At 42.4% G+C, this 23,963-nt stretch overlaps 2 protein-coding genes and 1 long non-coding RNA gene across 5 annotated transcripts in view; 2 read left to right on the forward strand and 1 right to left on the reverse strand.

The window, feature by feature from the left end:
• Positions 1 to 23,963, forward strand: part of LOC309690544 — a 130,600-nt gene that overhangs the window by 99,917 nt on the left and 6,720 nt on the right. The gene's annotated exons all lie outside the window — the stretch shown is intronic.
• Positions 38 to 13,492, reverse strand: LOC309690541 (MOB-like protein phocein). Of its 3 annotated transcripts, XM_082507641.1 has the most exons (9): positions 13,358 to 13,492; positions 11,287 to 11,442; positions 7,675 to 7,737; positions 5,918 to 6,018; positions 5,420 to 5,462; positions 5,036 to 5,122; positions 4,860 to 4,939; positions 4,079 to 4,190; positions 38 to 1,823 (listed from the first exon to the last, which is right to left on the reverse strand). In XM_082507641.1, the coding sequence occupies exons 1-9, from the start codon at positions 13,475 to 13,477 to the stop codon at positions 1,689 to 1,691; spliced, it is 897 nt and encodes a 298-aa protein (XP_082363767.1). In that variant the 5' UTR covers positions 13,478 to 13,492; the 3' UTR covers positions 38 to 1,688. The 3 variants fall into 3 exon arrangements, with proteins under 3 accessions (XP_082363767.1, XP_082363765.1, XP_082363766.1); XM_082507639.1 differs by lacking the exons at positions 11,287 to 11,442; positions 13,358 to 13,492 and adding an exon at positions 8,407 to 8,661; XM_082507640.1 differs by lacking the exons at positions 38 to 1,823; positions 4,079 to 4,190; positions 4,860 to 4,939; ... (2 more) ...; positions 5,918 to 6,018; positions 7,675 to 7,737 and adding exons at positions 9,834 to 10,028; positions 10,109 to 10,198.
• On the forward strand, positions 13,918 to 22,894 carry hspd1 (heat shock 60 protein 1). The gene is made up of 11 exons (XM_082507627.1): positions 13,918 to 14,038; positions 15,685 to 15,860; positions 17,590 to 17,925; positions 18,005 to 18,100; positions 18,212 to 18,305; positions 20,132 to 20,300; positions 20,419 to 20,518; positions 20,605 to 20,850; positions 20,929 to 21,103; positions 21,196 to 21,374; positions 21,492 to 22,894. Exons 2-11 carry the CDS (start codon positions 15,687 to 15,689, stop codon positions 21,648 to 21,650), a joined length of 1,728 nt encoding a protein of 575 aa, XP_082363753.1. The 5' UTR covers positions 13,918 to 14,038; positions 15,685 to 15,686; the 3' UTR covers positions 21,651 to 22,894.

Consider the following 23,963-nt stretch of genomic DNA (forward strand, 5'->3'; position numbering starts at 1 on the left):
GTCTGACTCACTGATTAACCACACGACCACACACGTCTGAATAATAGTCTTTTTGTTTTTATTAACAGACATGAAAATGTCAACAGTAACAAAAAATTTTTTTAGTCCAATAAAAAAAAATAAAGTGGGTTGGATCAGGCTCCTCCCACAAAATAACTTAATGAGGGAGAGGGTAAAAGAAGGTTGTGCTCCGACATGTAAATGTGGCCGATGTTCTCTCCTTCCTGGATGACTTATCGAATGCTTAAAGCAGCCAAACGTTGCCCACTGCTGCAGGAGATGAGAACATCAGGCACACTGGACACAGTATTATGAAGTGGGGACATGTCACGATGCAGGATCAGAGTTAGCCAAACAGCCTTCCTATACACGTCAAAGGCCGAAGAGACTATCTGACTGCTAGTACACATACAGAGCTAAGAGATTACGGTTTTCTTTGTTCACTACCACACGAACCGCACACCTACATTGTGTTTTAATAGCATTATTAAGTCAGCAGGCTAATTTAGTGATCCATCTCATGGGACACCCCCAAATCAGACTGGTAGGCAATACAAGCAAAAAGAACAGAAGCAGTCAGGAGAAAAGTGCACAGAAAACATGAGTGAATTTAAACGGGGAGGAGTGGCAGAGGGTTTATATACACAGAAGGAGGGAGAGCTGTCAGTGTGGGCCTTTCTCAACAATACAGGTCACCATAGTTACAGAGGCTTTCTGCAAATCCAGCTGCCTGAGGAAGATTAGCCTGCGATGTCCAGAGCGAGAGGCAGCGTGGTGTCACGGCTCCATCGCTGCTGAGGATGGATGAATACCTGCAAGAACTGCTTCGTGTTCTATGCTCAGTACAAGGTGTTATAACGTAGACAGTCAAAGTGTGTGGGAACTAAAAAGGGCTCCAAACGTTAAAACGTTAGCCAACCATACAAAACACTGACTGCAAGCTTTAAAGCTGCTGCATATTTCCTTCAAATCTGAAGAATGCTCCTCTAATCAGGAACTGCTGGAGGGTAAAACCTTTCACACTGCAGTTCCCCCATCAGTATTTAAGCTTTCATGGTTAATGCTGTTAAAGTTGTCCTTATTTACACGGTATTTATGATTCCTTTATTTCTTATCTAAAATAAGATTATAGGTGCTCATGTGTGCTAAAAAACAAAAAATTTATCCCTTTATTCTAAATATAGTGAAGATAAATCTGAGATGGGCTATACTGGTGGGCGAGTGAAGTAAAGAGGCACAGAGGGTCATTAAATTCAAGTACAGCCACAATTGATCTAAATGAGTGTTTTCATCTGCTGGAAAACTAAATGCCTCCAGCGTGCTGGGAAGCAGCCACGGAGCCGTGAGCACACAAGCTGGATCCTGTGGACATGCGGGATTATGAACAGGGTTTCCCTACAGGAGAAGTGAGAGCAGGGCTGTACCCCCAACCTCTGAGTGGAAATAGAAAAAATAATTGTGTCCTGCAGGCATGACTGAACTCTGCTCCTGGTCATCTTTACCCTTACATCCTTTTAGAGATACAGGTGACTGGGGAGGAGGGACATGGACAGTGTTACTAGACGGGAGCCTCAATACACTGGTGTGTGTGTGTGTGTGTGTGTGTGTGTAATGAATGAGTCTCCTCTGTAATGTAGAAATATGTTTACATGTGTCTCCCTTATGGTGGCAGCAGCAGGAGCTGTCTCTTAGGCTTCGCTCTCCCCAGCTGAAGAGGTGTTCTGCACTTCCTCCTCCAGGATGGGAACGATCAGGTTGTCCTTGGACATCAGGTTGTACTTCATCACGAAGCGTGTGAACCGGTGACACAGGAACGTTTCATTCTGCACACAGACATATGTAGCAATGATCACAGTAGCCAGTGTGTTACCAGTTCAGTGTTCTATAAGAGGCTGGAAACAGACCACGAGACTCCACTGCTGGAAATGTTTTATTCTAAAGCTGAACGGTGAGAGGCATTTGTGTGTTTCTACTTTATGGATTCAGAACACACTCCTGTCCTATGATCACGTTCCTCTTACTTTCTGAGAAATAAGCATATATGAACCTTAATCCTCATGATGGCAGAGAACAAAGCATGCTGCCATTTAGGGCTGGGCGGTATAAACTGTACACGGTAGAAGTTTGGTCCGTTTACAGCATCCTGCCATGCAATTGCATTTGTCCCTAACCATCAGGAACCCTCACGTTAACTTTTATTGAGTGGAAAAAAGTTAGCGTTCATCCTCCAGCTTCACTGTGCTAATGCTATGCTAACATAGCTCTGACGCTACGATCACGTAGCACATCATTATATACCAGCTAGCCCAACTTCAGTAACCCTACAAATGTCACTGCTGTTTAGTTTTCTGTCTTCATTTATGTTGGAAGTGATAGCAGAGCTGTACATTTGAATTTTTTCAGAAATCTCTGTCAGAACATGCCATATCATGTTTAGGTGGAAGCTAGAGAGCTAACTTCCTGATAACTTTTAACTCTACTCTAACTAAATTTAATAAATCCTGTTTTCATGGACGTCTGGATGTTAAACTTAATTGTTGCACCTGGTAAAGCAGCAATGCTGATCATTTTATTAAAGATGAAAGAAACAGTTTTTAACTCTCAGTGATGCCGCAGTGTTCGTTTGACTTTGGGACCTGAAGTAGATGTAGTTTTGGACCCAGATTACTCCGAGAGGCTCCTGACTACGGTAGCCGTAATGCTCCACCAATCCATCAAGCTGTGTGGCTTCATAGCTTACCAAAGTCAGACTAAAACATTTTTGACAGATTTCTGCACGCCATGTACCACATAAAATCGGTTTGCGGTCAGTAAGCACAACCAGAATTCATACATAAGGTGCACTGTCGATTTTTGAGGAAATTAAAGGATTTGTAACTGCGCCTTATAGTGTGTAAAATACTTTATACAGAAGACTATATCGCGATATGTTGTTACCACACATGCTTCAAAGTATACCATGATATGGATTTTAGGCCATATCGCCCAGCCCTACTGCCATTGCTGCTGAATTCACTTCAAACACTTCATAAATAAATAAAGAATAATCAAACAGCTTATCACAAGTGATTTCTTTCTCTTTTTCTTTTTTTAACGACACTTGAACCTAACATTAGCTAGCATAATGTTAGCTTATAACCAGCTGTTCAGCTGGCTACAGCAGGGTCTCATGTTTCATCTTCTGACAAAAACTGTAACAATATTGTAATAAATAGACATGTTTATGTACATTTTCTTATGTTGGAGCCGTGACTTGAGTTCAGGAGATAAGGTGGAAATAAGGGAGGACACAGCAGTGGTGGGTGAGGCAGATGAAGTAGGAGGAGAACTGTGATTAAAAAAAGACAAATGTGCAAATCTTAAATCTTCACTTACAGTTTCAGAGTTGTGATTTGGACATGTCGACAAATAATTGAAAAGAAAAACTCAAAATAACCCTCCTTGGATGGGATGCCCTGCTGATGGTAACTAGTTGACACATCATTCAAATTCCTCTTTCCTTAGACATTATGGACTTGTATAAATAGTCTTTTGTTAAGCTATTGTGAACAAACTGCTTAGATCCCACGCAGCAGCTAGCTGGCTAACGTTAACGTGCTTGCTCACCAGTGTCACCATTAAAAGGCTAAAAGTTTGATTTGATGCACTGACGTGGAGTCTGTGTGTAGTTTGCTGCCACCGAGCACAGTGGAGGTAAAGCACTGTGATTGTTCGTAAGCATCATTTAGATTTCTGCAGAGAACTGATCCACAGTTTATTGTGTGAAGTCACTCAAAGATGGGGAATGCCTCACTTTTTCTATGTTTTGTTACAATCAATTTAGCAATTGAAATGGAAATGAAATGGGGAAAAATTAACTTGAACAGAGCACATTTACTTAAAACCAATGATGAACACACTAAAAATACAAGAGAGACTATAACAGTCTTTATGACCTCTTCAAGTTTGATTTCTGTAACAGCAAAAAGAAAAAACAAATCCATATACCAGGAAGGAAAAAATAAAATCACATTTTAGAATTTCTAGCTTGACAGCAACAACCAGAGAGCGATGGGAAGCAAAGGTTGTAAACGCCTACCTCATACTTGTCAAATATCTGGCGATGATGGAAGTAAGCATGAGAGAATATCCTATAGATGCGACGACAAACAGAGCCCAGCTTGGCCACTGATGACTCCTTGATGCTCACCCTGTAGACACAAACCAGTGGTGATTTAGCTTGTGCACTGGGAGCATCACAGCATGGGTTTCCATAGCTGAGCAGCTGCTGGTGAAATGTATAGGTGCCCCATTACTTTCTCCATACAAATCCAACCTCATCTAAGGCATTGTAATAAATGTGCTTTAGCCTGTCTACAGTGTGCGCACATGAAAGCCACTTTACAACCCACTACCACCCCACCTCCAACACTTTATTCCGTCTCTCATGTAATCAAGTCATGTCTGTGGTGGCTGATGCCTGTCAAACAGCAATTTAAAGTAATACAGTTGTGCATAACTTTTAATAAAATACACACCTGTGGTATGAATTTGAAAAATCCTACATCCCCCCCTCGTTCTCAAGTTGTCACATTCACAAGGGTTTTTAGAGAACTTGACCTCTGACCTTTAGATCGAGGTCACATTTTTTAAATCATCTGAGATTTTTTAGTAGAAGCACCTATTGGAGTCAATTTGAAGCTTGAAGAGTACTTTTGGAGCTTGGATACTGAAATCGGATGCCTGCTGAAAATGATGCCTCAAGAGTATTAAGAGTGAACAGAAACAGTCTGGTTATTCAGCTTAGCAGCTAAACAATGACCTGAAATTGATTTGATACTATTCTATAAATTATAGCTGCTTAATGGAAAACGACTGACCTGCTGGGGAAGTATTTGTTGCTATTAAGAAGGCAGGCAGCTCCGTCCAGCGTGTGCCTGGTGTAATCGATGGCAGGGCACTGTGGAAGCAGCAGCATCACAAAACAAACACAAACCCATCAATGTGAGAGCAGCTGCTTGAAAAGCTTGAGTGACAGCTGGAAGCTTTGACTCACTTCTTTGGGTGTCTTGTGGGCAGCACATAAAAAGATCCACTGCTCCGTGGCTGTCATCTGGGTGCAGGTGTCTGGATGGCACTCACTCTGCAGGCAGAAACACCAAAATCACTGCAGCTAACAGTCTCTTACTAAACCAACTACTTGATATTCCTGAACCGTTCTGCACTAGAGAGAAATATTCCTGGTTTACAAAGAGTAGCAAGCCTACATGCTGCTGACTTATGTGTCAATGACCATTTTTGCAGACTGCACTATTTTTTTTAAACCTTAAATGAGACCTGATTCGGGATCTATAGAGGATTAAGGCGAATTTCTAGGGGCGAAAGAATGCTCAAACCCCAAAATAACCAAAGGAAGTTTGTGGTGATTTAGTGTACTCACCTGCAGTTTCACAGCTAGCCCGTTGAGCTCCAGGCAGAACTGCCTACAAAAGGATCCAATGAAAGCAGAGTTAAAACAAAATATCCTCTGATCACATGATTTTTTCTTCTGCAGCCAGGTTTTAGCCCAACTGTGAGCACAAGATTTAAGCAAGTAGCGATCGCCTATACTTCACTTTCTTTTTATCTGAAAGCTCCTCATATCTGAACAAAGAACTGGTTCAAAGAATCTCTAGAAACGGCACTGGTCTACATATTCAACTTAAATTAATAATTTCTTCAGAGATGTTACTAAAAACTGATTGCACGCAGTAGAAATAAGCACAGGACTGAACACAGAACTAATGAAGCCTGCAAAACATTTCATGTTTTAGAAACAAAAAGTACAGTATATATTTGCTATACTGTGTAGGAGCTGCCAGAATATAAAAGGACATTTTATAAATGCTTGTCTGCAGCTCTGATCCTGTTTAGAAATATGTGCCCCAAGACTTCTTACCTGAGGTGCTCATACTTCCACACGCCCTCATCCTGACCCTCAGGAGGTTCCAGGATTTTGTCGATATTGGAGCAGTCTGATCGGATGTTCTGCTGAATATACTGACACAGAGAAAACACACACATTAGTACAGACTCTCACTTACAGTCCAGTCTGACTTTCATCACCTGACACATGATGAACACACAGTGAATGTGTTCATACATCACGAAAGGCCAATGACAATGCGAACAGTGCCGCACCAAACCAATAATGTGTTTGGAATAAAGTCAGAGCCGCACCAGGTAGGCTGACACACACAGCAGAGAGCAGCACATGTGTAAATGTTTGGGCTACTGTCAGCCACACCGGTACGTTAGGAGTGAGTCAGATGGAAAAAAAGAAAATAACAACGGAAATGTTGAGAAAAACTTGAGTGACAACATTATTAAAAACAAGATGTCACAACAAGCACAGCTCATAATCCAAAGCTCACAGTGCTAACCCTACTGCTTAAAAGAAGGCACAGAGGAATTTGGAGAGATTTTGGTTACTTAAAGTCAGAAAAAGCAGCAAACACTGCAAACTGTCTCAAAATCATGTTCCGACAAAGGCATGTAAAGACAACACATGATGCCTGCAAGCACAGTCAAAAATGTCAAATTTAACCGGCTGATTAAAGTCACTGACCCTCAGTTCAATGTTTTTCTGTGTCAGGACTTCATCCAGTTTCACCTAGAGAGCTCTTTGGTTAAAAGTTTGGTTTTAAATTCTACTATACATATAAACTCACTTCACTAGGTTGAGTGTGAAATCCCCCCACAGTTTTTTAAACCTTTAACAACATTTACACTGACCGAATATAGAGCTCAGGATTGTGACATCACTAATGTAATGCATAATGGGATTGTTTTTCAAGCAAGTTCGAGTTGATAATGGAATATATAAACGTTTTAAAACATTTAAAACGTTTTAAAATGACAAAACAGCACATGTGACTAGAATGGAAACCCTTTTCCAGACAGGAAGCAGCAACAAGGAGCTTGGCTTGGGTAGCAGTTGGAAGAAGGAAACGTATCACCTTCAACAACATTTTGAAAAATATGTTAGTGTGATCACAGGAATTTCATACCACAAAGTTATAATTACACTATATTTAACTGTTGTGGTTACATGCTGTAGGGCTGTTGCTATGCTACACACCCTAGGTGTGTCAGTTATCTGGGTTGTAGCTACCTGGCAGCATAGCTGGAATCAAAGAAAGTCTTCATGCTTTGATTTTGAAAAACAGATTCTGCGATAGTGTGATCGTGGCCGGGCTACGAAAGTGAACACACAGAAGTCAAGGTGGTATCAATGACTGGTATCAGTGGAGAACAAAAAAAAGCTCCTGCAGCTGGTGCTACACCACAGCACAAAATGTTGCAATGACACGACCTGCCATAATAAAAGCCAAAACTGCTATGCATCTGAATGACTCATTCTTCAGACTCACAGTACAGTTTAGTTAAAGTACGTAGTAAACATAAGGTTATTATTACAGTGCAACATTAAATTCATTAGCCCGTTTTCCTCCCTAATGCCTGCTAGGATCTAACTTTGTTTTGTTTATGTGAACAACATGGTGCCTATCAACATGCTTTGCGATTTCCGAGCTCTATGTAGTCAAATTCTTGTCTAATTTGAGCAACTTTAAGCTCAAGCGATAAGACAGCAGCACCAGACAGTCTAAAATTGAGTGGGGAACACACACACACACACACGAAATGTCAACCCACCTGTTGGACAGCCAGGGTGCTGTCCATCTCCTCAAATGATTCATCTGGCCAGTTGTAGAAATCCTGCACAATGAAGGACAGTATTAGTGTGCACTCAGTGTTTGGAATGTATCGCCAGTTATCCAAAAGCTAGTCTATATAATGTGACTGTCATCTGACGTAAAATGAAAAGAAATTGCCAATCCTGGCAGTTTATAAATCATATATGACACACACGGAGAGGGGGGTAACGGGATGACAAACTGTCGGTGACAGGTGAAGTTTTTCGGAGGGTAAAACGTTAGTACCTAAGTTAACAGCCATAGTTTTCCTACATTACTCTGAGCTCCGAAGGCAGATAGCTAGCTACATAGTTATGTATCGTCTATTGGGATATGACTATTTCCTGCAAAGCTCCGGCGAAATTAACAATTTTTCTCGGACGCGTGGATCGAGGTATGTGTAAAAATGTATCATCAAACTGGCGAAGGAATTATTCAAGCCGAACACTTATTCAGAACAGGGAAAGCAGGACCAAGAGTCGCTAACATTACTCCAGGAACTAGACGGAGCAACCGCTAATCTTAGCTAGCTGGCTATTTCCAGGTCAGGCCCTTCCTATACGCTGTCTGCGACAAAGTTGTCGCGAAAATGAGGACGATAATGCTGTACAGCATCACAGACGCAGCTTCTCCCAGCCGCGGAGAGGGTTCTTGTACTCATGCTGGAGTGGTTCTACAGACCACAACTCACCTTCGCCTTGGTTCCAGGCCGATTCCTCCTGAGAACTGCAGTACCCTCCGCCATGACCATCTCGACAGAATACCCGGATGTTCGTCAGCCGCGGTGTTGTAGCTGCTGAGCGGATACGGTAACACAAAGAGGCTCAAACTTCATTCTTATGTAAGGAGACCCGTATCAGTGATAGGGCACTCTTCTTTAGCCAATATGCAGGGGGTTCGCATACCTGCAAAGTGCCAATGAGAAAGACACAGACCAACCTGACAAACACCAAAAACAGTGTTTAATGTTTTTACAGCTACGCATGAAATCTGGGTGCACTGCCTCAAAGTCTGAATTATAAGGAAACCCAGCTTACTCACTTTGTCTACAAAGAGAGGCGCTGTGATTTAGTTAGGAATCTGTAGTTTTTCGTTTTACTGTATGTTTTTCTGTGTCATGGGTCCCTTAGTTACAGGCTCAAGTGGGATTTGGCTGGTTGGGAAACCTTAAAATCGAATTTAGTAACGCTGAGAAAAGAATTCCTTAGAAATAAATAATTTGTTTTGATCAGCTGATCTGTGCTGCTCCTTCCACATGCACTGCTCGTTGTGGGTTTAGTCATATGCATTTAAGATATAAGCAGGTATTTCAGGGTGCATGTGGCTGATTTCCCAACCCAAACACACTTGAAAGTTAGAATAAAAGTGAGAATTTAGTGGGTGAATCTAATAGATAACCTTAAATATAGATTGATATCTGCTACCCTTGCTATAACCTAGTATTAACCATGAACAACTGGTCTGCTCTGTACCGGTCTAATATATACTTTACTACAAACTAACCAGTTTTGCCTGAAGTTCAAATGAGTCAAAAATGAATATACTTCTGGTTTGCATTATTTTCCACAAAACCACATTCATCAGTACATTATATATAAGTTCGATATTTGATTTAAAAACATTAATTAGAACAGTATGGTTCCACTTTAGCAGATGTAACTTATTGTGCAGTCCTTACTTTTGAACATAATTTCTCATTTCCCTTTCAGCTACGCAAATCTTTCTCCATCTCTCAGCGTCGCACATTGTTTCGTTTTTGTTTCTTCTCTGCTTTGAAAATACAGAAACTTTACATCATTCCTGGTTCCAGCCCACGTTAACCCTATGGTTACAAATGTTATACTACTAAATGCTGGGGTTTTACTGTGATTTCAAAGGTTTAAAGCAATCACTTGAAGTGCAGCAACACCATCTGAAACTACAACACCCTCTGCCAACCTAAAACTACAGCAAAACCAAAACAGCTAAAAGTTATAGCAGCACCTTTTGTGTTTAGCTTTTTCTGTGCTTGCATTTTTTTCTTTATGTGAACAAAAGCCTATTAAACTTTCCTTCTGCCAAGATTACACAAGTATCACACAGTTTCAGGTGGAGGTGTGTCAAAGGAAAAGCCCAACAATGAGTCTTCACTTTTATTATTGTAACAAAACATGATTAGAATTATTTACAGGAACAAAGAAGAAAAAAAAAAAAAGACAGACATGAATGAACTTAATTTCTTCTCTCCGGGGATGTCAGGGACTTTACATGAGGACTGGCGACTCATTCAACATATTTACCGAGGATATCTGCATCACGGAACAGGAAATAGTCCTATGGGAGAAAAGACAAGAAAAAATGTAACTAATTTCAGCACAAAAGTGTGGACGGAGTCTGAGGAAACTGCACCGCACCTTGTCATCCAAAATGACTTTAGTCCCACCGTACTCTGGTAGAAGAACCTTCTCCCCAACCTTAACGCTCACTGGATGGATTTCTCCCTTCTGAAAGAAGGAGAAAAACATGTTAGGCATGAAGTAACACCACAGTTGTTACTGAGTCTTTTATATTTAAAAATCAATAAAAATCTGTATTTTTGTTTCACCCTATAATTTACAAGAAAATACAGTCATGCAGTGGATGGTCACATGACACGTAGCTTCCCTGATCCTAACAGCTTTTTAAAGGGCAGATGGCTGAGGATCTGTGCTTCAGCAGGAGTCCTGTTCACTACTGTGTATTTAGAGATACATTTTTACTGCAGTTTTCAAATGCATCATTGAGAGAAAAATCCTAGGTTAGGTTAGATCAAGTCTGAAGGTCAACCAGACACTGACTATGTTAGCAGTGCTAACCCAATTCTGTAACCAGGGTTCAGGAAATAGTAAAGTCCAGATTTTATTCTCTTAATGCATCATATTTAAAGGTGCAGCACCTTCAGAAAACTAAAACCAGAAATTGTAAAAACTATAACAGACTTTATTTTGAACAGTTTTGCTTTTGCAGGAGCAACTGTGTATACAGAAATAAGAGTCGTGCGCATAAAAAGAATTATGCTGCATCAGCCTAACCCTTTAAAGCAGGGGTGGGTTACTCCAGGGCTCAAGGATTGGGGTCCTGCAGGTTTTAGATGCGTCCTTGATCCAACGCAGCTGATTCAAATGGCTAAATGACCTCAACAATTCTCGTACTTCTCCAGAGGCCTGGTAATGAACTAATCATTTGACTCAGGTATGTTGACCCAGGGTGAGATCTAAAACCTGCAGGACACCAGCCCTCGAGGCCTGGAGTTGTCCACCCCTGCTTTAAACCCAATCAGGGACACTGAAGGATAAGCAATAACTATAATATTGGAATCTTTTCAAAGTAAAACCCATCTCAAGCATGATATACTGATTCATAACTGTCTTGTTTTGAAGGGGAATAAAGTTTCTGTTTAAGAGTTCTTAATTAATTATTGTTTTTATTAATGGTATTGTGAATTGTGAGATTTTCATGTAATTTAATACCAACTGCTAAAACAAGCTTTAGTTTATAAAATAAAACAAAAACCATACACTCTTCTTGTAGCAGCTATGCCATGTATGCTTACCTGGGTGACAGAGCCAGGTCCGACTGCCACCACTGTAGCCTGCAGCACTTTGCCTTGAGACTTCTCTGGCAGCATGATGCCCCCCTTTGTTACCGTCTCTGCTGTGAAGCGCTCCACAAGCACCCGGTCAAACAGAGGAAGGAATTTTCTGAAAGCCTGGAGACCACACAAAGACAGGACATATTAGCACGACTATCACACTATGTTTAGGTGAACTGGGCAGCTAATGATTCATCATTAGAAATAAAAGTTGGAGGAAAAGAAAAATCCTACAAATTTGACTCCAAACTTTTAAGTTGGCTCTCTTGTGTAACACGCCCCACTCCCCTGACTTATGTGTTATCTGTACACACACAGATTTGCTGCAAAGGTTTTAAAATGTGAACATTAACTAGATTCAGTGCTTCACATGCTTCACATGCTTACAGTTAAGTCAAGCTGTAAGTTAATACAGAAACGTGCTGGTTATAATGCATGAGTGAATAATAAACTGCTGGGTTTGAGTTAAAGAAAGCGGGTGGAGGTCAGCGACAGAGGCAGCCTTTGTCAATCAGTTTCCGCTAAACTGAAAATTAACTTTTCCTCACTTATCTACTTGAGTCTGAAATCACGAGGGAGGACAGCAGCTGTGCAGCCTTTCAAAGAGACACTGATCAACTTTTTTCTGTCACGACTTTAAGGACAACATTTGTTTAAAAGCAACTGCATGAGTGACCTTCAGTAAAGGTCATTTGTGACTGTGATGGAGGAGGGTGATGGAGTGGGACTGGTCCCAGTTTGATAAGTAGGGAAAGGAGGCGGAGCTTCCACACTATGTCTGAGGGGTCCAGGCCAAGGACTCTTCACCTCTCCACTGATAAAACAAACTAACCAACATCAATCAGCCCTGAGCCTGGATCAAACATCCTCCTGCTCACTGGTACCAGATAAAATCCAAGGCCAGACGAAGCAGTTTTCACAAAGTTCTTAACAAGTTGCATAAGCTCATTATGATTAGCCCCACATTTCTGTCAGATGCACCAACTTTTCTCCTTATACTTTAGCCACTGATAGTGTTTTGATTGGCTTATGACCTGACGAGAAAACCAGATGTATACTAGACATCTACATTTAAATTGAGTATCAAGCTAGTTGAGGATCTAGTTTTGGCAGACATGGTTTCTACTTAAACAAGGGTTCAAAAGAACTACCCACCTAAGTGTCTCATAACATTTCAAGATGGCTGACCAGTGGCAAGACTCAATTCTAGTAGTAACCTGTTCTATACAATGAGTACTTTTGATTTCGTACATTTTTAAATATTAGCATTACCTTTACTTGTGACAATGTTTCTACACAGGGGTGATGCAACTTTTCCAAAGCAAATGTGTACAGACAAGTATAACTCCCTCTACACTGATAAGCCTTTAAAGAGATTTACTGCAGTAAAAAGCACTCAATTTTCCTCAAATGCGGTGGATAAAGTACTTGAGTACCTCATTTGTCCTGAATGCAATCTGAGTGGATGCTGCTGTAAAAACTACTTTCAAGCAAACGAAACTTCCGCTGCTCCTGACTCAGAGGCCATGATGTCAGTAGTAGTTCAGCAGGAACAATGGGAATGCATGTCGCTCCTCACTAAATCTCATGCCTGGAGGTTTGTGACCTTGAGCTTGACGGTAAACGCAAACTTGCTGCACCTTATGTGTGTGTGTGTGTGTGAATGAATGAATGAATGAATGAATGAATGAATGAATAAATGGCTACACTAAGTGCAATTACTTACCTTTTTACTTCAGCTAACAGTGCGCTCATAGCTGTACTTGTATACAGGTCTTATGATCCCTCATCTAGTTTTAGGCTTTGTGGCTTGCCATTAAGACAAACGTGCATTTGTTTAAGCTCATTCTTAGCTCCCTTGCAGCGTGACCTTGTCACTGATGTTCACTTTAGCTAACATGCGGCTAAGAATAACTAAAAGCTGGTCAGTTTATTTAAACCGTCTACTGACTGCGTCACCTATATCAAAGAACTCGGCGGTGATTGACGCTCGTTTTTTGTTCGCCTTTTTTAAATTAACCAGGCACCTTACCATTTCTGGACGTGTGTGAGGTCTGAGAGCCGGCGTGAATCTGCACCCCGAATCCTTGGTGAGCGTGAATATGGTACGCTGAAGGATAGCTCCACGTGAAGAAATATCCAGAATGCGCATGCGCACTAACCTGCCCTGAACTCGTCAGGCGCAAGGGAAAGTTCTAGTACACCCAAGGCCAACATCAAAAATATTTTTTAAAAGCTCACACATTATTTAATAAAAGCAAAACATGTACGGGACATTTTCTAAAACTGCTTTAGTGACTTTTCGGTCTTTGAAACACTCCGAGCTGAGGCAATGTTGCACAATGTCAACTTTGACCCTTTTTTTTTCCGCCAATGGCACGCCAGAAAATTCTGGAACCGTTTGCCCAGGAACGAGCATTAATTTATAATTCTACATATTTCTATCCTAATTAGCCTATTTTACACACTGTTTTGACTTTATTTTATCGAGAACTATAATTCAAGTAATCGTGTGCCCGCACGTCATTATGAATTTTAAAAGAAGAGCACTTTTATTAGGTAGTTATGGTTTATACACAGTCTGGGCGGGCCGGTACATAACCCGGATGTGCTAGGCCATGTGCAGTTCTGTCTCCGTTACTCCACACGACTGTTCTCTCCTCCAGTCGTTATATCATTCCGTCTTGCAGCAAGCCTTTACCTCAACTCACAGGTAAGTGTGGACACTGCTGCAAGTGTCTGAAGCTACTCAGTTTACGTTACAGCCCGAATACTCGCGAATAGCGCTAGCTTTTATGTAGAGTACATTCTGCGCATGCTGCTCAGGAGGCTCGAGTTTGATAGCTCCGCGCTAACATATTTCTTCCCCTTCTAACTGCAAGGACACACGAGTGTGACTACAGACTTTAACCGACAGGCTAGCTTTCTCTGTGCTCTCCTCGTAAGTGTATTGTCTCGACTGTTAAATGTGCTTTGCTCGTGTGGAGTAAGAGGAAGATAGCGAGTGATTAAAAGCAGTTAAAACCTCGCAGTGAGACCGTGTATGAGCTGAGCAGGGATGGAGAAAGCACTTCCACACGTGCTTTCACAAATTTGACCTTGTGACGCACGACCTGAAGAGCGCACGCGTGGGGTGGACGTTTCTTAATCCAGTCACGGTCAATGCGCATAGAATTAACAGTCAAGAGACTCAAGCATTTAGAACATCTTTTAGTCAACTATCACATATTTTGAAGTAGTTACACTTAATTGATTTTTTTATATTCATCTGCACTGAATTTACTATGGTTATTGGTCGCTCAGTAGCTTAAATACAGCTTAACCTCAAGTAATTACAACAAGAATGGGGATAAAGTCGCGGGGGTGGTGTTGTACACGACTTTTAAAAACATGGATTATCTGGGGTTACAATCCTGTGGTCCTTAGACCTTAATAACAATCCATGGTTGTAAACCCCATTTAAAAATCGCCGATAACCGACAAGGGGCTCTTGCATACTACTGCTGCACAGTTTAAACTCGTAATAGCTTGTTGTTCTTGCAGTACCCAATAATTTACAATTTCTACTTTTTGATAATTGATATGTTACTCAATGATTAAAATATGGTCATTATTCGCTAAGCCGGTGTGATCTGGCTGACTGAAGTCACTGACAGGTTTTCCTAACTGGTTTTAACAGGTTGGCTCTGGGGCTACCTTGTCATTTTTACTAACCCCTTAATGAATGTTAAAGAATGTTCCAGGCTCTTTCTTTGGTTTGTTCGTTTGTTACAAGGACATTACACTGCTACTGTTCTATCAAAATTTTAATCGAATATCCTCATGTGGCTGTCATTTTTCTTAGAAACAAAAATCAGGTGTTTAAAAAAAACAAAACTAGTTATTCTTTGTTTTTTACATTCATCGGGCCCCAATATGTCCAAATATCAAAGAGAAATTAAAAATGCATGCTGTGGAAGAGTTCAGGTCTTAGGAGGTTAATGAAATATCTTCCAGTTTCAGCCACTTAATTGACACATTTTTCAGATATTCTGGCTGTCAGATTGTGTTGTTCAACTATTAATAAAATGTATTCAGCTGCACCTCTCTTTACTTTTAATATGTAGGTAGGCAGGCCAAAACCAGTATTGGTAACACTTAAAACCATTAAACTTGCAGATTAATGATAAGTCCAGGGGACTCTGCCCCCTTGTTGTTTAGTACAACTGGAGATGTTCCTTTATTCATTCATTCACAAGTCTCATGTCATGCCGTCTGCGGCCACTAGGGGTGTACGTATTACATATGCGAAGAAATGTAATTAAACTTTGGGATACTTGGAGTCATCATTATGGCCTAACCTGTGTTTTCCTCCCACAGACATGTTTCGTTTAGCCACAGTCATGAGGCAGGTGAGGCCTGTGAGCCGCGCGCTGGCTCCCCACCTCACACGAGCCTACGCCAAGGATGTGAAGTTTGGGGCTGACGCTCGTGCCCTCATGCTGCAGGGAGTGGACCTGCTGGCTGATGCCGTGGCTGTCACCATGGGCCCAAAGGTAACGCCCCCTTTGCTTTTTTTTTTTTTTTTTTTTTTTTTTCTTGAATATTAGACCAGTTTTCTAGGAGACTGTACAGAAAGATCCTTAATATCTTACACTGAGTGTTGGTGTAGGCCAGGGGTCAGCAACCTTTAAGACCCAAAGAGCCATTTGGAGCCGGTTTCCACACAAAAGAAAACACTGGAAGCCGCTAATACGTTTTGACATCTAAAATGAAGATAACACTGTATATATTGTTTTTTACCTTGTGCTTTGTGTGAACAACTAAGGTGTGTTGCTTATGAAATCCACGAAGTGCTACAGAGAAAATCACATTTTATTCATGTAATTAACACATTTTGAACTCTTAAAGAAATATAACAAAAGGAAAGACACCCAGCTGAACTAAAATGATCCATGTAGCAAACAAAAACTGTTGTGAGCCACCACCCTTATATTGCCTTTGGGCTGTTGGAGCCTTGACCTGACTTTTAAAATCTAATTGGGGGAAAAAAAGCATTATGCTGCTGAAAAATGAAAAATAGATATTTGCAAAATTCTGCCTAAATATGTATTTTACCTGGTTAATGTGTGTGGCGGGGCGTGGTCTGAAACGCCGCTGCAGCGGAGGCAGACGCACCTGAGCTGCACCCGCAATCACACCTTGCCACCTCAACGTCTGTGCTCGCTCTGCTGTTGTGTTGGTATGTGTCGGGCTGTGAGCTGAAAAGCTACAGCCGGCTGTATGCGTACAGCAACCGTGTGTGAAAAGTGGTCAATAAAGAGATGCTGAAAAGCATGTTCACGGAAACATCGTCGGGTCTGCTGTGGTATGTTTACAATGGGACTTCTGCTCCTGAACCTCTGCGCACAGAGTCTGCAAATCGGGGCTGTACGAAGTCACTTTCATCTTTACGCAGGACTGCAAGCTGTCATCTGTGAGGCATGAGCGGTGTTTGTTTTTAACATAGTTCACGGTGGAGAACAGCTGCTGACATAATGTGGCTCCGAAGATCCGTAATTGGCCTACCTGGGGTTGAAAGTCTCGATAAATGCACAGCGTTTCGGCGGGTATACTGGCTTCCGCGAGTGTGACGCTTATTTTGAGCGATGAAAAAATAATAGAATATAATTTTATTTTTACATTTCAATATTACAATAATCTTCCACTTTAGAACTAAAAGTTAAAAAAAGAACTAACATAAATAAATAATAAATAATACACTTCAGCTAAATACTTCTAATTTATTTTCCCAAACCACGCGGAGCCGCAGTACAAGGACTAAAGAGCCGCAGGTTGCCGACCCCTGGTGTAGGCTTTCAGCTCCTGGTCTTGCATTGGGCCAACTTTACTGAGTGGTTGGCACTAATAAATACAGATATCTGAACAAAAGGTGGGCAGAACTGGGGCTCTTACAGCTAGATATTTGTACACTTTGACTTGATGCCACAAAGGGGTACCCTGCCCTCTACAGGCAGAGAAGGGAAATCACTGAATTTCTTGCCAAAAGCAGGTTTAATTTCAGCAAAGAATTGAGATGTATTTGGACTAATAAAGCAGATATGCTAGCCTAAGTCCTTCATCAGCCAAGTGTTAAACAAAATGCATTAATCATTATGCTAAATGCCTCTTGCAATGCAACAAATGGCATAGACTTAAGAAAATACTGGAGATGAAAGTGATTATTTGTCTTTGTGAAACATATGTGCAGAACTTTTCATCTCACAACTTTCTGGCTCATTTCAGGGTCGCACTGTCATCATCGAGCAGAGCTGGGGCAGTCCAAAGGTCACCAAGGATGGCGTGACGGTGGCAAAGAGCATTGATCTGAAGGACAAGTACAAGAACATTGGTGCCAAGCTGGTGCAGGATGTGGCCAACAACACCAACGAGGAGGCCGGCGACGGCACGACCACCGCCACTGTACTGGCTCGCGCCATCGCCAAGGAAGGTTTCGACAACATCAGCAAAGGTGCGAACCCCGTGGAGATTCGCCGAGGTGTCATGATGGCTGTAGAAACCATCATCAACGAGCTGAAGAACCTTTCAAAGCCCGTCACAACCCCCGAGGAGATCGCACAGGTATGGTAATGTTTCTGCTGTCTCCATGGGGCCTCGGGCATTTGGGATTTGAGTTTTAATTATGAGTCTGCTCTTTCAGGTTGCTACAATCTCAGCCAATGGAGATGTGGAGATTGGCAACATCATTTCTAATGCCATGAAGAAAGTTGGCCGCAAGGGAGTCATCACCGTGAAGGTTGGTTTCAGAGATTTCCTCCTGCTGGAGAAAACCTCATTTACTCGTCCAATGAACATTTACTGTCTGATTTTTGAGGACAGCTTGTAAATGTTTGGTTCAATTTGCCAGGATGGGAAGACTCTGCATGATGAGCTGGAGATCATTGAGGGTATGAAGTTTGACCGTGGGTACATCTCCCCTTACTTCATCAACACTGCCAAAGGTAAGGCTGCTGAACAGGTTTCAGCTGTGCATTACTACTCGCTAAAAGTTTTAACTGATAAACCGGTGCTGTGCACTCATTATAAAATGACCAGTTAGTGTGAAAGGCTTGTAAGAGTCCCACTGTCCTCCTACAGAAGCACAACAAACAAACCGTATCTAAACTATTTATCCTCTTTAGTTGTTGCCATTTATCTCTTTGTAGCTGCCTGACTAGAATGTCCAGCATAACATGTTAGTTTCTTAAATTTTTATTTTATAGGTTTTGTCTGAATCTGTGTTAGACACTTTGTAAATGTGTTATTTCATGTAATATTGGTTTGCACCACCAGGTGGGGCAGTGAGCCCAGACAAGGCATTTGTATTCAGTGGTGACTTGGAAAATAGGCAAAGTCCATTGAGGTAATGGGGTCTAAAGTTCAACAGCAGTGTGCTTCCAAAAACATCTCAACACACTGACTTGTTAAGTGCTGCCCCCTGCTGGAGAAAGTGTATGCTTTGCAGAAGGTATTTGGAAATAACGCATTGATAATCAGGGAAAGGGCAAGCACCCCAGAAGATCATCTGACAGTGTTTTAAACAAAAGTCATTATCTGTGACTAGGTATGGGTATCGTTTAGGTTTTATCTGATACCGGTGCCAAACCGGTACTTTTGAAACGGTGCCAGTGCTTAACCGGTGCTTAAAGAATGGAGAACACAAAATTGGTCCAAAAACCTCTCATGTTCAGCTGTTTGTTTGTTTTTTTTGTAAAAAGATAACAATGCTAGCCTTTTCTGCAGCTATGGGGCATATATGGTATCACTCTTGGCTGGAAGCAGTGCTTAAACAATGGAAAAAAAACACAAACTTTGTCCAAAAACCTCTCATGTTTAACTGTTTTCCACAAGAAGACAGCATCATGTAGCTATGATGATGTTTGCTAGTTCACCTTACATGCATTCATGTAATAACGTGGTTAGCCTACTCAACGTAAATTGCACACGAACAACATTAAGCTACTCACGCAGAGAAGAACGGCTGCTGCTGCCATCATCATCCTCATCATTTCTGCTACACTGGCAGGGCTAGGGGCCAGGACTCTCCTCTTCGTGTTTTTGGGGGATGTTGCTAACTCCGGGTCTGATAACAGGCAACCCACCCGCAGTAGATGCGCTCGGTGTGAGGTCTCACAGCAAGCTATCAAATACGGCGCATTTTTTCGGCTTTTAAAAAAAACCGCTATGTGTCGCCAGGTGTTTCATCGGATTCGAGGTGTTACCTCCTTTGACAGTATCACAGTATCAGCTTAAAGCACTTGTTGCAGGCTGCGGAGTTTGCATATTTTGCTGTGAAGTACAGCCAGACTTTTGACCGCTTCAGCTTGGGCATTTTTAATCTGTAGCTCTGCTCTAAAAGAACGTACGTACCTGGCCCCGCCTACTATCCTCGGAAACGTAAAATGATTGGCTAGAATCTAAAGTGTATCACAGCTCAGGAAAATAAAGCACCGAAATGTGCGCTGCTTTTCGGTCTGGTTACTACCGTTTATGTCAGAACGGTACCCATCCCTATCTGTGACAGTGTTGAAACGGTTTGCTTTATTGAATTGTTAGTGTTTTCACTTGCATCAAAATATAATCTTTACAGACAAATTTGAAGTGTGTGTAAAAAAAAAAAAAAAAAAAAAAAAAAAAAAAAAAAGACAGAAGCATGCTTTCAAACTTATCCGTCTAACATCGATACTGTGTGCTGACTGGATTTAACAGTAAAACATGCAGGTTTTGTAACCATTAAACTGTGAATGGTTTTCATGTGCCAAGTCTTGTTTCTTCCTGTTTCTACCAGGCCAGAAGTGTGAGTTCCAGGATGCCTACCTGCTGCTGAGTGAGAAGAAGATCTCCAGTGTCCAGAGCATTGTGCCAGCTCTGGAAATTGCCAACCAGCACCGTAAACCTCTGGTTATCGTGGCAGAGGACGTGGATGGAGAAGCTCTGAGCACCTTGGTTCTCAACAGGTACATTGTTGTTGTGAAGTCGGGGACTGAGATGCATGTTAACTGCTTAAGGAAAAAAGAGAAAACTACACTGAGGGAACTTTGAATGTGTAGTAGCTATTTATTTATTTATTTTCAGGCTGAAGGTTGGGCTTCAGGTGGTAGCAGTTAAAGCCCCAGGCTTTGGCGACAACAGGAAGAACCAGTTGAAGGATATGGCCATCGCCACCGGGGGGACTGTAGGTTCTCATCAGTCTTAAGTGTGGCAACTCTTTATAAATCTGAACTGCCATCTGATGGTATATCGTTCTTTGTGTATCTGTAGGTGTTTGGGGATGAGGCTCTGGGCCTGGCTCTTGAGGACATCCAGGCTCATGACTTCGGCAAGGTCGGCGAGGTGCAGATCACTAAAGACGACACCCTGCTGCTGAGGGGAGGAGGCAGCTCGGCTGAGATTGAGAAACGGGCGGCAGAGATCGCCGAGCAGCTGGAAAGCACCACCAGTGACTACGAGAAGGAGAAGCTCAACGAGAGGCTGGCAAAGCTTTCGGATGGAGTCGCCGTGCTCAAGGTTGGATTCGGCACCATTTGTGGATGAGTGGTTTTTCCTGTGGAGAGGCAAAGCTGTGACACCTTTGCTCTATTTCAGGTGGGAGGAACAAGTGATGTGGAGGTGAATGAGAAGAAGGACCGCGTGACAGATGCTCTGAATGCCACCAGGGCAGCTGTTGAGGAGGGCATTGTTCCTGGAGGAGGTTGTGCCCTGCTGCGCTGCATCCCCGCCCTCGACGCCCTCAAAACTGCCAACTCTGACCAGAAGATCGGTAAGATTGTGCTTTAGCCTCTTCTCGGTAACACCCATACTCCTAGGGTTACATACGAGCTTCGGTTTTAACCAGCGCCTCGATCTAAACAGGTGTGGACATCATCAGACGGGCGCTTCGTATTCCTGCCATGACCATTGCCAAAAACGCAGGCGTGGAGGGTTCACTCGTTGTGGAAAAGATCCTGCTGGGATCCCCTGGGACGGGCTACGATGCCATGCAGGGAGAGTACGTCAATATGGTGGAGAAGGGCATCATTGACCCCACAAAGGTACAGCTCAGCCAATCACATTCACTCGCAAGATGGATGCTATATAGCTTTTTGTTTTGGGTTTTTTTCATGGCAGATTATGGAGGAGCTTTAACTTTTTATTTCCTCCTCTTACAGGTGGTGAGGACAGCACTGATGGATGCTGCAGGAGTAGCATCTCTGCTCTCCACTGCTGAGGCTGTCGTCACAGAGCTCCCCAAGGAGGAGAAGGAAATGCCAGGGGGCATGGGAGGCATGGGCGGCATGGGGGGTATGGGGGGTGGAATGGGTTTCTGAGCCACTCCTCCTGATCTTTGTGTACAGACTCAATCAGGAGCTTAGTGGAGCTGGAGAACTGCCCCCACTGAGCTCTGCCCACAGTGATGGACGGACTGACGACGAATATGTCAGAGATGCAAATGTTTGATAAATGCTCAAAAGACTTGAGCCCACGAGTCCACCTGCTACACTAGAGTCCTCCTCAAACCTTTTCCATTAGCACTTAACTCCTCGTCAAATGCTCAACAGACTTAAACTAATACCAGTGAAGAAGGAAATTCAGCAGTGTTCATATTTGAGGATGGTTCCAGTTTATTTCTACCTGATGTATTTCCCGTGTGGGTCTTTAGATCATAAACTTTGTACTCACTACATCTGTTGTAGGGAAACAAGGAGTAAAACTTCTAAACTCCAGAACATCTGGGTCTCCGTCCTCTTGTGTCTCTTCATCGGCTGTCTCTGAGTGAGAGCGGCCTTCTTCACGCCTTTGCTTTCCAGTGACCCAGCTGTACTCAGAAGCACAGCTCTCACCTGCTCATCGGGAGGCTGTGTTTCAGGTTTCATGTTGGGTTCACATGGGATTGCTTTCCATAAATGGAGGGTATGGGTTTTGCACAAGTCCAATGTTCTTTGAAAGGTAGACGGCCTGAATTTTTGCCCAGATTTAGTTTAGTGTTGCAACTCCTTGTTACCCTGAACCTCTACAACACAATCCAAAATGAGTTTGACAATGAGCTACAAAAGGGAAATAAGCAGGGTGGAATAAACTGTAACTATCCTTAAATGGACCACAGAGCCTCAGCATCTGTCCTTCACTCTTGTCTTTTTTCTTTTCTTTTTTTTTAATTATTTGTATGTGTTGTCTGTGATTGACTTGAATTCATCTGTGATTGAATTAAAGCAGTTTTCGTACATACACGGAGCCTTTCTCCATCTTGTCTTGTTACAACTGGACAAAGAGTGCCTAAGTGACCAGAAGTGGAGCGTCGTCAGGAGCCCGTGTAGTCTGAATGTTTACCGAGTCGCGTTTCTGCATCGGAGTGTACAGCTGATTGTATGTGAGGGGCTCGGGATCCTTTGCTATGGAGTAGATGTGAAATCCTCGTTTCCTCCATCGTGGCACAGCACTCACAGAAAGCAACCAGAGAGTGATCTTTGTCTTGCTACTTTATTCCAAACAGCAGTGATGGTTCCACTACTCTTTCGTGTAGATGTTAATTGTGGTTTCTTTTTTAATTTTCATTAATAAACTCTTATTCTGATGTGCAGATTCATGTTTGTTTCTGCTATGTAGTCTCCACAAATCAGTCTGCTTCCTTTAGTAAAGCAGGTTGGGGTTAAGTTTGTCTTCTCAACCAAAGCTCACCTTTTGTTCAACCATCCAGGCAGAAGCTGAAGATGTCTTGCTAGTACAACCATGAAAACGATACAGATGAAACTTGTGCATAAACATTAGCAGATGGAGGATTAAGTACAGATTTCTGCATATACACAGTTTGTCCAGTCACTCCCACCCGTTTCCAAACCATTCAGGCCTTATTGAATGCGGAGAGGTCACTGTACCCAGAGTGTTTTGCTACAGTAGTTCCTGTCAAAGTTGGCTTTAATGTTTAACCTCAGTAAACGGCTAATAATCGTCACACTAAGTCAGGAGTGGCTCTATAACTTTGGGACCAAAGTGAGCACACTTTGCCTCTATGAAGCTGTTAGGACCATTTAGAAACCCAGTATGTCCCCATCACCAGGCCAGAGGACCTCAGAATACACTACAGGGCTTTTTTTTTTTTTTTTTTTGTCAGCTACTTATGCTTTGGCAAAATGACTCCGACCCACCGATGGCATTATGTACAGCAGGGGTGGGGAACTCCAGGCCTCGAGGGCCGGTGTCCTGCAGGTCTTAGATGTGTCCTTGATCCAACACAGCTGATTCAAATTGCTAAATGACCTCCTCAACATGTCTTGAAGTTCTCCAGAGGCCTGGTAATGAACTAATCATTTGATTCAGGTTTGTTGACCCAGGGTGAGATCTAAAACCTGCAGGACACCGGCCCTCGAGGCCTGGAATTGCCCACCCCTGATGCACAGCTAGACTGGAGCTGTGTCACCCACATGTGATTAAAAGGTGTACTAGTTCAGCGGTCCCCGGGCCTCGGACCGGTACCGGGGCGCGAGAGTTGAGGCTCAGGTGTGAAATGTATGGTTTTCAGGGTTTTTATCGGTTTTCAGAGTTATTTTGTTATCGTTTTTATCGTTAACTCTGTTTTCCTGGGTCTTTTCACGTGTGTTATGAATAAATCTTATTTTTTTCAGTACCGGTACTAGTTTTATTTT

Source organism: Aulonocara stuartgranti, assembly GCF_965226115.1.
Source record: "Aulonocara stuartgranti genome assembly, chromosome: 16".
Classification (NCBI taxonomy): Eukaryota; Metazoa; Chordata; class Actinopteri; order Cichliformes; family Cichlidae; genus Aulonocara; species Aulonocara stuartgranti.

Coding starts and splice junctions, on each gene's coding strand:
- LOC309690541 (XM_082507641.1), bottom strand. CDS start 13,477: ATGCGCATTCTGGATATTTCTTCACGTGGAGCTATCCTTCAGCGTACC. Junction 7,738..11,286: donor GACCTGGCTCTGTCACCCAG/GTAAGCATACAT, acceptor TTCATTGTGCAG/GATTTCTACAACTGGCCAGA. Junction 1,824..4,078: donor AGATATTTGACAAGTATGAG/GTAGGCGTTTAC, acceptor GTCTGTGTGCAG/AATGAAACGTTCCTGTGTCA.
- hspd1 (XM_082507627.1), top strand. CDS start 15,687: ATGTTTCGTTTAGCCACAGTCATGAGGCAGGTGAGGCCTGTGAGCCGC. Junction 17,926..18,004: donor CCCCCGAGGAGATCGCACAG/GTATGGTAATGT, acceptor CTGCTCTTTCAG/GTTGCTACAATCTCAGCCAA. Junction 20,851..20,928: donor ATGGAGTCGCCGTGCTCAAG/GTTGGATTCGGC, acceptor GCTCTATTTCAG/GTGGGAGGAACAAGTGATGT.